Genomic DNA, 15,018 nt, shown 5'->3' with positions numbered 1-15,018 from the left:
GTCAACAGTGTAAAGTTCACCACAAGCTCAAACGGTCGATCACTCACAAACGGTATGATGAACTCGAAGAAAGTATCATCTCGATAAGTCAGATACCCACAGTTTGGTTTTACCTCACTATGATGCCCTTGTTACCAATTTATGAATATTAGATACAGATGTGAGATGCATTATGGTGGATGATGGGAGCGGCCCATGCATTATCCACCCTCGAGTACTTGCACAAATGAAACTCGAGGATAAGATAGTGACGTGCTGCATCACGCTAACATGTTTTAACAATGCAGTTGAACGAACATCTGGAGAAATCACACTCTCCGTCCTGGTCGGCGGCGTCACTCTGGAAACCACATTCCACATCATGGACTAGGACACGGTGTACAACACCATAATAGGCTGATCCTGGATACACGCCATGAGGGTTATCCCCTCAAGCTTGTACCAGGTTATCAAATTTCCAATCCCATAGGGAATATTCAGTGTACGAGGAGAACAACACACATCTCGAGAATGCTACCGCATCGCCCTGGATTGCACGACCACCCAACAAATAAAGTGCAAGGCAAAAGAGGCATAGCAATTAACACGGTCGAGGTCGAGCTGTGACGAAAGAGAGGACTTCATCAGAGATCCCGAAACAGTAGAGGCCACGAGATCAACCATAGAAGACCTCGACCCCGTCCAACTTGATGATAATGACCACAACAAGAAAGCGTACATCGAATGCAAACTTCAAGAACTAGATAAATTCCGTCAATTCTTAACTGCTAACACATAATTGTTTGCTTTTTGCCATGCAGATATGCCAGGTATCCCGAAGGAGATCGCCACACACAAGTTGAACGTCGACCCATTCCACCCACCGATGAGGCAGGTTAGGCGGAAGTTCAATTCTTCAATAAATGATGTAGTTTGCGAGGAGGTCGAAAAATTACTGGAAAATGGTTCAATTAGGGAGTCAAAATACCCTCAATGGGTAGCCAATGTGGTTATGTTAAAAAGGAAAAAATAGAAAGTGGCGAATGTGCGTAGACTTTACAGATATAAATAAAGCATGCTCCAAAGTTTCATTCATGTTACCTCATATCGACTATCTCATTGACACAACGGATGGGCATGAACTGCTAAGTTTCTTAGATGCTTATTCATGCTACAATCAGATCCTCATGGAAGAGGGGGATCAGGAGAAGACCACTTTCATCACCCATCAAGGAACGTACTGCTACAGAGTTATGCCTTTCGTCCTAAAAAATACAGGGGCGACATACCAAAGGTTGGTGACCAAAATGTTCAAAGATCAACTCGGCAACACTATAGAAGTCTATATAGACGATATGTTGGTCAAGTCCAAAAGGAAAGAAGATCACATCGGCCACTTGAAAGAAGCCTTCGATATACTCAGGCGATACGAAATGAAACTAAATTGCAAAAAGTGTGCATTCGGCGTGACCTTAGAAAAATTCTTGGGTTTCCTAGTATCACAATGAGGTATCGAGGTCAACCCAGACCAAATCAAAGCCATAGAAGGAATACCACAGCACCTAACCACCAAAACACAGGTTCAGAGGCTGATTGGCAGTATCGTCGCCCTATCAAGATTCATCTCGCGATCATCTGATAGATGCCACAAGTTTTTCGGCGTACTCAAAAAGGACATCAGCCTCCAGTGGTCCTCCGAGTGCACCCAAGACCTGAAGGAGTTAAAGGTTTACATGTCATCATCATTGTTGCTCTCCAAAAGTGGAACCTGGGGAACGCCTCCTCGTCTATCTCGCCATATCTGAAGTGGCGGTGAGTGTGGTCCTGGTCCAAGAAGATAAAGGTACGCAATCTCTCATATATTACATTAGCAAAACCTTAGTCGATGCCGATACGAGGTACCCCCACCTCAAAAAATTGGCCCTGGCCTTAGTCGTAGCTTCACGAAAGCTTAGACCCTACTTTTAGTGCCACCTCATCTCGGTAGTCACAACTTTCCCCTTGATAAGTATTTTGCATAAGCCCGAGCTATCGGGTCAGGTTAGCCAAATATGCCATAGAATTAAGCGAGCATGATATCATATATCAACCACGAACGGTGATAAAATCACAAGTCCTTGCCGACTTCGTCACTGACTTCAGCGTAACAATAATGCCTGAAGTCGAAAAAGAAGTCGTCCACGCTTATCCACAAACACAAGATCTATGGATTTTGTACACCAACATCGCTTCTAATGCGTCAGGGTCCGGACCGGGACTTGTACTCGAAGTCCCGACAAGCGAAGTGATTCGCCAGTCCACAAGGTGCCCGGACATGACTAACAACGAGGCCGAGTATGAGGTCGTGATTACAGGATTAAGGCTAGCACTCAAGTACGGGGCGAGACAGGTCGTACTATGCTGTGACTCTCAACTCGTCGTCAACCAAGTCACAGGGACTTTCCAGATCAAAGAGCAAAGGTTATAAAAATACTAGGCCGAGATCTGCAACTACTGCCCGAGTTCAACGAATGCCAGCTCGACCATATTCCTCGAGCACAAAACATCGAAGCAGACGACCTCGCCAAATTAGCAACAGCCACTAAAAGCATAACCAGAGAAAGAAACATGGTCACCCTCCTCCACTCATCAATAAATCAAATCGAGGTAAGGACCATAAATCTAACTTGGGACTGGCGCAACCGTATTGCTATATACTTGCAGGATGGCATGCTCCCAGATGATAAAAATGAAGCCAAGAAGTTTTGGATGCAAGCAGCTAGGTACAACATCATTCATAACGACCTATACAAGAGGATGTATGGCACCCCCAGCGAAATGCTTAGGCCCGAATCAAATGCGGTGCGTCCTAGAAGAAGTCCACGAAGGCCACTGCAGAACTCATTCCAACAATCGAGCTCTGGTCAGATGTCTCATACGGGCATGTTACTACTGGCCCACTATGAAAAAAGAGGCCGTAAACTTCGTGAAAAAATGCGAGCAATGCCAAAAATACGCCCCAATGATCCATCAAGCGGGCGAGCACCTCCAATCGGCCACTTCCCATTGGTCGTTCATCAAGTGGGAATGGACATCGTTGGCCCTCTCCCTGCGGAGCGAGGTAACGTACAATTTCTTTTGGTTTTAACTGACTATTTTTCTAAATGGGTAGAAGCAGAAGCATTCGCCCAGATACGCGAATAGAAAGTGATCGCCTTCATATGGAAAAACATCATGTGCCGCTTCGGCCTCCCCAAAGGGATCAGTTACGACAACGGACCCCAAATTCATTGGAAAAAAGGTCACCGAATTTTTTGAGAAGTGGCATATCAAAAGAATACTCTCAACACCATACCACCCAGCGGGCAACGGGCAAGCAGAATCCTCCAATAAATCAATATTGAACATCATGAAGAAAAAGCTTGAGGACGCCAAGGGACTATGGTCGGAGTTATTACCAGAAGTGTTTTGGGCCTACCGTACAATGCCGAAGGCGAGCACAGGAGAGATGCCTTACTTATTAGTCTACGGGACTGATGCGGTAATACCCGTCAAAGTCGGAGAGCCCAATTTGAGATATTCCCATGAGAGCGGGCCGAGGAACGATGAAAGCAGAAGGCAAGAGCTCGACGAAGCCGAAGACCGGGGAGATATAGCCTACATAAGGATGATCGCCCAAAAACAACATGCAAAACATTATTATAACAAAAAGGCCAAGATCAGACCACTCAAAGTCGGGGACTACGTGCTCAAAGCCAAAACACAAGCAAGCAAAGACCCGCGGGAAGACAAACTAATTGGGACGGTCCATACAAAATCATGGCTACAACAAACAAAAGGTCTTTCCATCTAGAAACAATGGAAGGAAAACTACTACCAAACAACAGGAACATTACATACCTCAAGTACTTCAACTTTTAAGAAAAAACGTTCTTCAAGTCGTACTCTTTTTTCCTTCACTTGAGTTTTGTCCCAATTGGATTTTCTCAAGGAGGTCTTTAACGAGGCGACAAGGGGGACACTTCAAGCTGAAGTACGAATGGAAGAAGGCACCGGATGGTCAGTTCATTGCCCAACCTCTCAACGCTTCTCCAGGTCGCCCAATGAAGGGACTAGATAGACTGGGACTGGAATGTCAGCCTGGAAAACATGTAAAGTTCTCCAAGTATATGAACAAAACACAAATGCATGAAGTTCGCCCATATTTTCTCCAGAGCAACATTGCCTCAATACCTACTCGGCCCCCGGCCACAATTAAGTAAAAGTTATATTTGTCCTCGCTCGAATTAACCCACATTCGACCTTGCTCGAATTAACTAATACGGGTTACATTCGACCTCGTTCGAATAAACACCCACTCGGCCCCCATCCACAATTAAGAAAAAGTTACATTCGACCTCGCTTGAATTAACCCATATTTGACCTTGCTCGAATTAACTAAGTACGGGTTATATTCGACCTCGTTCGAATCAGCACCTACTCGGCCCCCGACCACAATTAAGTAAAAGTTACATTCAACCTTGCTCGAATTAACTCACATTCGACCTCGTTTCGAATTAACTAAGTATAAGTTACATTCGACCTCGTTCGAATTAACTAAGTTGCATTTGACCTCGTTTCGAATTAACTAAGTAAAAGTTACATTCGACCTCGTTTTGAATTAACTAAGTAACAGTTACATTCGACCTTGCTCTAATTAACCCACATTCGACTTTGCTCGAATTAACTAAGTACGGGTTACATTTGACCTCGTTCGAATCAACACCCACTCGGGCCCCGACCACAATTAAGTAAAAGCAGCATTCGACCTCGCTTGAATTAACTCACATTCATCCTCATTTTGAATTAACTAAGTATAAGTTATATTCGACCCCGTTCGAATTAACTAAGTTACATTCGACCTCGTTTAAAATTAACTAAGTATAAGTTACATTCGACCTCGTTTCGAATTAACTAAGTATAAGTTACATTCGACCTCGTTTCGAATCAACTAAGTATAAGTTACATTCGACCTCGTTCGAATTAGTACCTACCATCCCCCGGCCATGACCAAAACTGAGTTCTGTTTCGACCTCGTTCAACACACATAAACCATTTTTTTACGACTAAAGCGACCAAACGGTAAAACAAAAGAAAGAAGCATACAAGCCTGAAGAAGGAAAAGAGTCAGGTACGAGCAACGAAAATGGCATTTCATAAAATATATTATTTACAAAGGCTAGAACAGATGTCCACAAAAATATGTACAAAACTTACAAGCAAAAAGAAAGAAAAACAACTACTCGCCACCTAACCCAACAACGTCATCCATCTGACCGCCTAGGTCATCTCCACCTGCCTCTCCGCCAGTACCATCGCCACCGCATTCAGGATACTCATCCTCATATCACGCATCTTGTTCAATCCCATCCACGCCTATGTCCTCCTCGCCATCACCAGCCTCCGGCGTAGCGGGGTCATAGCCATAAACAGTCCGAGCTGAGCGTGCCTTAGCACGAGCATCCTCGAAGCCGGCCTCGAAAACTTTCCCCGCCGCCATAAGGTCCCTAAATATATCCTCGTTGGGCCTCTATGTGGACCCATATCTCATACAGATCCCGCTGAATGCCAGGAAAGGCAGAAGCGCGAGAAGAGGACGGCTGAGCCAATAACTAGGACTTTCGGCTTCAAGGGCGACAACTCGTTCATTAAGGCCTGAAGCTTCTTTCTCCAACTCCCATATACGCTCGTCGAGTCGCTCATCTCTGAACCTCACCCTTTCCAAATCACTCGCCCGCTCTGAACGAAGAACGCGGATTACAACCTCATATGCCTTTGCTTTTCTCAAAGCCGCCAACCGATACGATTTTGACTTCTCTAAGTCTGTTATCCTCTCGATGAGCTCACCACCCAGAGCATACAGCTTGATTAGACTTTCTTCGAGCTCGACCCGCAGCGAGATCACTTGGGCTTGAAGGTTAGCGCATTGGTCCTCGACTCCCCTGCTTACCTTGAGCTCATCTTCTTTGTCCTTCAACTCCCCCTCGAGCTCACTACATTTTTCGATGACCTTCACCAATTCATCATCCTTCTCCTTTAGCTCGTCTCGGAGAGCCCGGAAGTTGCTACTCCCATCAAGACGCCCGCAAAGCTAGTGGTGCTTATCACGATACTCGCAATATTTCTGCTCCATCTTTCGGAAAATAACCTTCTGACTCTCCTTTCGGCGGGAGCTTTCAATCTCCAAGATCACGATCTGAAAAGAAAACCAGGGCGAGTAAGAATAAAATCGGATTCGACATGAAGGAACATACAAATAAAATTCCCAACTTACCCTAAGAGCAAGGCCGACTATGCTCCTCGACAATATGGAGTCCTTTAGTTTCTCGAGGGTCTTACCCTCCACATCGAAACAGAGGGGACCAAGAGAAGGGACCACATCCTCCGTATCAACTACAGATCCCGGTCCAAAGGGATCACAATGGTCCGCGCGGTTCCCTCAAATCTCACCTCGAGTTGGGTGAGTCCTTCTCCCATCATCCTAACCTCATCAGGGTCTATATCGAAGCCTGTCTCGTAACCATACTCAGCAACCCCCTTACCTCTCTTAGCGGTAAACGGGGTGGGAACATCAACTAACCGCGAGGACGATGGCACATCTAGCCACACAGTATCCAGAACCTCCATGAATGCTCCACCAACTCCGACGTTGGCATCAGGAAGGGGCATGCTCTCCGTGGCTTCCGCTGATGGCGAGACTTTAGACTGAAGATTTGCACCGTCATCAGGCACAACGGAGGCCGGCTCGCAATCATTCCTTGTAGAATCTATGACTCGAATTATCCCATCGCCGACGTCCACTAACCTCATTTTATGAGGGACCAAATCCTCCTCGCTCGGTGAATGAAGCAAGGGAGAGGCCAGAGTCTCTGGTACTGAAGCTGTCGATGATCGAGCCGATCTAGCCAAAACCGGAGGTTGAATAGAAGTGGATAGTCGGGCAAGCTTGGCCACAGTCACAGCAGGGGCGGACCCCGTTGTAGTGTTTATCTAGCGAAATTCAGGAGTAGGGGCCTTCGACCTCCTCGAGGATCCCCGGGCTAAAAATAAAAGAAAAAGAAGATTAAGAGGTCGATCCCCACAAAACAATAAGGAGCAAGCGAACAGAAGGCCACGACAATAAAGATTCAAAATGGGCAAACTCATCGGTCGCCGAAAGCTTGGGCCTGAACTTCTTGATAAAGGCCGACCATTCAGGAATCCCCACCGTATGAGGCAAGACCTAGCTAACCCAGTCGTGAATATCTGCAACCAAAGGAGGGGGCGAAGTCTCAACTGAACAAGGAAAAGGATGAATGTTAGGCTACAATCAAAATGAGCAAAATAAACGCTTAGTAAAAAAATACTTAAGGGCATAATTCCATGCCTCAGGAAATCCATTCGCATTTGCCACCACGTCCTCGGTCTTGACGTAGAAGTAGTTAAGCCATAATCGACGATTTGCTTTATCGTCCATCTTCACTACTAAACTCTTACTTCCTAGGTGACGACGATACAACATCGTTCCTCTATAGAAATTAGGCGCGAATAGGTGCATCAGGTGGCGAAGGGAGACCCCACGGCCGGCCAATTCTGCGTACTTCGTCAACATGCGGATAAGTTTGTAGATGTAAGGTGAAAGTTAGGCCGAATAGATGACGTAGTAGCGGCAAAATACCTCCGCCGATGGGAGAAGGGGAAAATAGTAGCCCACATAGAACGAATACGCGGAGAATGCGCAGTATCCGGGGAGATAAATCTGCACAACGTCGCGACTGGCCGGGACCAGGTCGATATGGGTCAGAATTTTGAACTTCACCCTGAAATTAGCAAGAGCAACTGCATCCATCACCGATTTCGAGGCCTCAGGGTCATCCTCGGGCAACTTTGAAAAGTCAGATCTAGCCTTCTCTCTACAAGGGATTATTTCCTCCATCGTAGGAAAGCTTTCATCCTCCGTAACAATGGCAACCCCATCTTCATGGGGAGACATGCGCACCGCCAAGGGAACAGGGTCAGGTACCCCCCATAACTGGAAGACACGTTAACCATTTTTGTCTACGAATAAAGGAGGTGTAAACACAGAAGAGTCAAGGGTAGCAGAAGCCACCAGAATCAGTGAAAGAAAAATATGGCAGTAAGATCAAAAGGGCAAGGATTCTGAACGAAAAAATAAGAAGAAGGTATGGAAATCCAATATTTAGATTGCAAAGAATAAGGCAAAGGATTATGTATCCTTATTTATAATAATTCAGGCATCAATATCGAGAAAGCAAGTCATCGTTACACAACTCAGGAATCGAAACGATAGAGGCACGAAAAATGACGCAAGGTATCGGGAGAAAGCGTAATGATGACGCATGATGACATGACGTCACTCTAAAATCTAAATCGACATGACCGTAGGTTGAGGCTCACGGAAGGCCACGTTGCCACCTAATCTAAAACGCTACTACTCGACCTGCTCGCCCAAACTTCTCAGCCATAACTAACAGAGTCTGCTCATCAAGGTCGTCCAGGGTCGACCCCAATAAGCGGATGGATAAACTGTATAGGTCAAAATCTGCCCCATTGAAATTTAGCATGAAGTGGTTTTACAGAAAATAATGTAGCAGAGGTCGATTAGTAAATAGTGGAGCTCGTGGCCAGGCGGTCAATAACTGTCGAGGTCAAGTATCAAGAACAATACTAACGGCTAGTTTTTGTAATAAGATATTTAGGGTTGAATATTCTCTGTATTTGTCCTTTTAGGGTTGACTGGGGACATGTCCCATATAAATAGAAAAAGAGATAAGGGGAGGGAGGGGGGAGAGGGATAATTCTCATTTTGATAAGAACACTTTTGGAGAAGAAGACCCTCTCTTTGAAAAGGGCGCAAACACTACCTTTTTATAAAGATTCTTGTTCATTCTATTTCCCACATTTCCATTAGATCCAAAAATCTTGGATCTATCTGTCATTCATCACTGTCAGGCATAATATTCTCTTTGTCCACTAATTATCGGGTGAATCATTCTCCTTATTATAAATGCCATTGATTAACATTTATTGCTAGATATGTCTCATTTAATGTTCTAGTGGTAAGAAAATTTTATAGTTATTGTCATTAATCATATGCAAACTATGGTTCTTCCATCGTGCATCCTTGTGCTTACTATCCAAAGTTATTATCCTTAACTAGGTTTACCCCTTCATTATATAAATATAACAGTTTAACCTGAGATTATATTTCTTGGTCAAACATAACTAACTTGAATATTTAAAGAAAGATTGCATTAAATTGTGGTAACTCTTATGATAATAAATCAAATATTACATAAGATGAACAAAGTATTATATGAGATAAGGTATTGTTAATGGACTCGGAGCATTATTAGAAATAAACCTTTATTCAAAAAAGCAAACTTTTAAAATTATTCAGCAAGTTGTGCCCTAACCAATCAAATCTTCTACAAATGTAGATAATTATGTACTTAATTATTACTTACTTTTTTCATTTCAGTTTATGTGTCTTATTTTTATTTAGTGTGTCTAAAAAAATATGACATATTTATATTTAGTATATTTTTCTTCCAATGTATATTTCCTTATAAGTAGGGGTGGGCGTTCGGGCAGTTCAGATTGAATATGAAATTACGGTTTGGATTTTTAGTTTTCAAATTGAAGAATTACAATCCAAATCCAATCCAAATAATTTCGGATTGGATCAGATTATTTAAGTTCGATTTCGGATGAATCAGATTAGATTTTTCGAATTTTCGGTTCTTGAGTTTTAAGCTTATAAGTTGAGCTTATGGAAAAATACTCGACATAAAAATAATCATTTAAATGAAGTAGAAATATAATAATCAAAAGATGCTTTAGTTTTTTATATCTTCTCGACTCTATATAATGCCTATTCAAGAAAAAAGGTCTCGAATATGCAATACATCACACTAATTCAAATAATACTATTATAAATTAAAAGATTAACTGAAAAATGTGACCTCAAACTTCAATCTTTAGTCAACTTCGGCCTTGAATCTTTAGTGTTTACAAACGCATGTATGGTGTGGCTGTGTGGATGAGACGTGAGAGAAAAGAAAACCTTGTATTGAATATCCAAGCTAATGTTTAATGGACATGATACTATTAGAGATTTAGACTTACTAGTATTAGGTATGTATATGGATAATGCCGTAATGGGCTAATGTCTATCTGGTAAGGTTAAATATAAGGTAATTTTTTTTTTTCGGATTTTCGTATATCCGAAATTTCGAAGTCCCAAATCCAAAATCCAATCCAAAATCTATTTTTTTTAAAAATAAAATCCGAACTTCAATCCATAATCCAAAAATCAAAACCAAAAATTTAAAAAGTTCGAATTTCGGTTCGAATTTAGGTTTGCCCAAACTATGCCCACCCCTACTTATAAGATCAAATTCTTCTTTACACTTTTAAACTTTCTATTTAGTCAAACTAAAATACATAAAATAAAATAAAATCAAAGAGTATTACTCCCTTCGGTTCACTTTTTTGGCTCTTTTTAACATTAATTAACGATTAAATTGACCATATCAATCTTAATTTGCTCATTAAAAAAAATATAACAAACTACTCTTAGGCTTTTTACTCAAATATGAACTTTAAAAAAGAAGAAGTTAATTTGATATCTAAAAAAATCGATATTATGTACCATAAAAAAGGGCAAAAATATAACTTAAAATGGACCGGGATAGTATTTTAACTTGTGTACAACCTATCCCCAAACCAAACCAAGATTGAGAAGGATTTATACAGAACTGAAAAAAAGGAATAAACAGTCCAAATCTCTTTCGTACTTCTCATAGCAGCTTAAACTTGTACACCACGAAGTCCAAGTAGAACCCAAAAAATCATGGGTCGGAAGAGAGACAGAACCCACTTCAACCGCCACGTCCCTTATTCCTTTCCCAAGCGCCGCCGTCCTCTACCAACCGACGCCGTCTCCGACGACCCTTTACCAGAAAACACCTCATCTTCCACCGCCAAGCAGCAACCCGGTAGTGTGGTGGTTATTGGGGTTCCTACTGATTGCTCTGTTCTTGACCTCAAATCTCGTTTTGAGATTTATGGTTCCATCTCTCGCACCCGTATGGACCCCAATGGTCTCGCTTACATCACTTTCCGTTCCTATGATTCTGCTCAGTCTGCTGTTAATGCTGCTGTAGATTCCTCTTTCCCCATTACTCTCCACTCCAAGCCAGTATGCACTCTTTTTCTCTTAAGTTATATCTTCTAATAGTAGAAATTCTTGCCAAGATTGCAACTTTATTGGTGCTTTTTGATCTTTTGATATTAAGATGTCTAGTTGAATCCATGGTTCTATAATTTATACTAAATCTCAGCTTGGCCAAGAATTTTGGTCTGTGGGTATCACTTTATTTGGTATAATTGTGTTGATTTAATTATATATATGGACAATGTAAGTAGTTTTTGCACACCTAAAAGTAGAAATTCTTGCCAAGTTTGCAACTTTTTTGGTGTTAAATTCTTGGTTTTTTGAGACTAAGAATTTTGGTATGTGAGTATCACTTTAGTTGGTATAATTGTATGGATTTTAATATAATTCATGGACAATGTAAGTAGTTTTTGCACAATCAGAGTAGTTTAACAGGTTGTAGCATGTTAATTACCAACTCGGATCTGTAACTTGTGACCTGACAGTTCTGAAAATTCTTTACAGTGACAGTGTATAGAGATAGTAGAATTGAGAGCTGCTATATATATTTTACTTTGCTTTTGCTGGGGATGACAGGTTCAGGTAATATGGGCAACTGACCGTGTGCCACAGTGGAAGGAGGGCGTGATGCGAAAGGATGATCTATCCACATCAACGGTTGCATCGAAGCTAGTTAGAGCAGAGGTGCCACTAAGTAGGCACGGGAGAGGTAACAGACTGGGATCAGCAATTGTGAACCCCAAAGATGAGGATAATGATAATGCTGGCAATAATGGTCGTGGACATGTTAGTACAAGGCTGGTTGAGCCTGATAATGCTGGCGATAATGGTCGTGGACATGTTAGTACAAGGCTGGTTGAGCCGTACAAGGGTAGGGAAATTGTTGCCTATGATGATATTCTGTAACTTATGGTCATGGTTATTGAGGGATTGCCTCACGTGTAACATTAGCGATATGGCTTTCTCAAGTAACATTAGAGCTTTTATTTATGAGGTTAGGTAAAAGGTTGAGTTTTTATTGCAGATTAGTTGGGGTGATTTTCAGTTCTAAATGTGTTTTCAGTAAGGTTCAGATCTTGTTTGTTTTTCCTTCTCTGTGTAATACAAGCCTTAGATATAATGATGTACGTAAGTTTTTATTATTTGAATATGTAATCCATATATGCTTCTGTCTTAGCAAATAAGACACTGTTCCTTGATTTGGATTTTGTCCAAAAGATTGATGTTGTTACTATTCTTGGGTTGCTCAATACTTGTACTTGCAGCATACAACTTGGAAGAAGTTGGCACCGCTGATGAGCTTCACATTATATATTTTGGATCGTCCAGCTGCAACGGGGATGTAGAAGAATCCGCTTTTCCTGTCGTGGCTTTTAGGTTGTGTCATATATAAAAAGGCAGGTGCAGTTTGCAACAAGCAGCCACTTTCTACATAATCTTGTAGGGCTAATTCACCGTATGTTTATTATTTTATTTGGTACGTACTGATGGTACTCTTGATGGCGCCTTGAGACCTTGCTATTTTGAAGTTGACTATGACAAAATGTTGTTGTACCTTACCTTATGGGTGATGAGTTATGAGAGTCTGCATGATGTCTGTAAATGTTGAATCAGAGGTTTGTTATTGTGTGCTTAGGAGAGTCGAAGCAGTTGATTTTGTTTTTTATGTTGTACATTAAAAAATGATAAGAGGACCATCTTGAATCCTAGCAACTGCCGCTTTCTCATAGTTTCATACTCATTTACTGAACAGTATCATATGATGTAAATGAAGATGATGCTTGATTACAGTTTTTTTTTTGTTCTATATAGGCCTCCCCCTCCTAACTTCTTGCTGTGTTGCAAGTTAGGTAATTTTTTTACTTTTTCATAGGAAGAAACGTCATTTTGTTTCAAGTATAAATGTTTTATGATCCTTTCAGTGTTTTGTTCCAGAGAATCCTGCAGCAACTGTACCAATTTAGCTGGGAGGGTGCATTGCAAGATAACTTGAAAAGAGGAATATAATCTGACTGGCTCTGTTATGCTGCAGATTGCTATTGATCTTTTGCAGATTTTTGTGTATAAGGAGTTGCGTTACCATCAATCAGAAGAATTTTCAGGTAAATCACTGTACGTCCTTTGCTCAACAGGGGTATGATCAGTATAGGGCATTCTCTGGGAATGAACTGGAGAATCAGGGATAAGGAAGGGTGTCACGGTTAAAAAATTTTAAACTTTGAGTGAATATCAAGTCATCTTAAACTGTAAGACATGAATATCTGAGAGATCAATTGGATGTTGATGTTATTTGACCCTGTTGTGGTAAGACTGAGGGGATAATGGAGTATTTATTCTATAAATTTGCGACATATAATAACCTCTAGAAATTGACTGGTTGGAGATGGATAAGTGTGTTGATGCTTTTATTGGCTCAATCTTTTTCTAGCAAGAATGAGAGTGAACTGGTGGCTCTTAGTATGATCATAATGTCATTAGATAGAATACCAGGGGAGACCAGCGCTTCCAATTCTAGCAGATGCAAAAGAACTAGATGGTTTCTTTCCTATTTCATAGGTTTTGGTGGATAGAGTTACTGGTACCTGTGCTAGTAAGAGGTAGCAGGTACTTGGTGGAACTACTGAATTGCGCGCAAGCTGGCACATACACCATTATTATCAAAATAAAATAGAAATTGATGTTACTTTATAGGAAAAAGAAGAAGAATGTCATTGTGTGGTATCTATGCAAAAGTAGGGAGGATTAGACATCTAGGGGGATTCATGCGGAAGAGGTACTTCCTCTTGACAAAGTTGTGTTGATTGCTATGTATTTTCAGAGATTCACAAGCAGCGCTTTGCCCGTGCAATCTTCTTCAGCTGATTGTATAAAGCATAAATGAACACCGATGCTTCTTTTCGTGCTGAGACATTTAGTGTTGAAAAATCGTCAGATGCAAGTGGTATTGTTGCTAAAATTCAAAGTAACTTCACTTCAACCATGGGGTACTCCTATTTGGGGATTATCTTACTGCAAGTCTGCAGAAGCCTGCAACTGTGAAGTGGAATCTGATGAGCCAAATGTTAATTACATAGTTGCAGGAGAGCTGTCTTTTGCTGATTCCGGAATGTAGACCACAAACAAAGGATGGCCAGGACAGTTCCCGGGCTAAGGTAGTCCTTATTATAAGCCAACTCAGACCAAAACTAAACTAGTTGATTCTTTTTGGTTGATCGGCTTTAAGCAACCTTCACATTTCCTGGTGCTATCCCAAGTTTCCGAGTGAATGTCCAATAAGTTCTTAGCTTTAGGCCAATCTTTGTTGTTAATAAATGTAGTAGTTTTGTTTATAAGTCAAAGAGGAGCCTGGATATTCCGTATTTGTCACTGATCAAGAAGTCCGGGTAGTGCAGGTATATCTTCAATGCTCGAAACTTTATTTGAATCCCTTATTTATTTTTGGAATATAAAATCTGTACTTCCAAGTATATGAGCTGATACTCATTTTTCCTCTACGATCTTTTTTTTTGGCTCTCCTGCCGATGTCCCGGCCCAGCTTTCGGCCCGACATCCGAGCACTTTCTACAAAGGCAATTTTATTTTTAGAACTCGAACTTTAGACTTTTGGTTAAGAATGGACGGGTACTTACAATCCCATCGCAATCTTTGGATGGTCTCTGTGAGATAATTAAACCTGGTATCATGCCTTGAAGTGAGATCTGTTCTATTTTCCGACAATCCACCAATACACAACGAGCTAGCACTGGTTTCTGGTTTCTTGATACTCTTCATAGTGAAAGTTTATATATACGTACTTTGAACAAAAGTAAAGCCAATAAACTTATACAAATTTGAACTACATG

The 15,018-nt window shown here is 41.5% G+C and overlaps 1 protein-coding gene across 1 annotated transcript; it reads left to right on the top strand.

Moving 5' to 3' along the window:
- Positions 1-10,712: 10,712 nt before the first annotated feature.
- LOC138900662 (uncharacterized protein At1g27050) lies at positions 10,713-12,393 on the top strand. Its single transcript, XM_070187837.1, has 2 exons — positions 10,713-11,200; positions 11,753-12,393. Exons 1-2 carry the CDS (start codon positions 10,853-10,855, stop codon positions 12,080-12,082), a joined length of 678 nt encoding a protein of 225 aa, XP_070043938.1. The 5' UTR covers positions 10,713-10,852; the 3' UTR covers positions 12,083-12,393.
- The last annotated feature ends 2,625 nt before the right edge of the window (positions 12,394-15,018 follow it).

The sequence above is a fragment of the Nicotiana tomentosiformis genome, chromosome 10 (assembly GCF_000390325.3).
Source record: "Nicotiana tomentosiformis chromosome 10, ASM39032v3, whole genome shotgun sequence".
Classification (NCBI taxonomy): Eukaryota; Viridiplantae; Streptophyta; class Magnoliopsida; order Solanales; family Solanaceae; genus Nicotiana; species Nicotiana tomentosiformis.
Note: the sequence above shows the minus strand (reverse complement) of the source record. Positions and strands in the feature narration are given on the sequence as shown.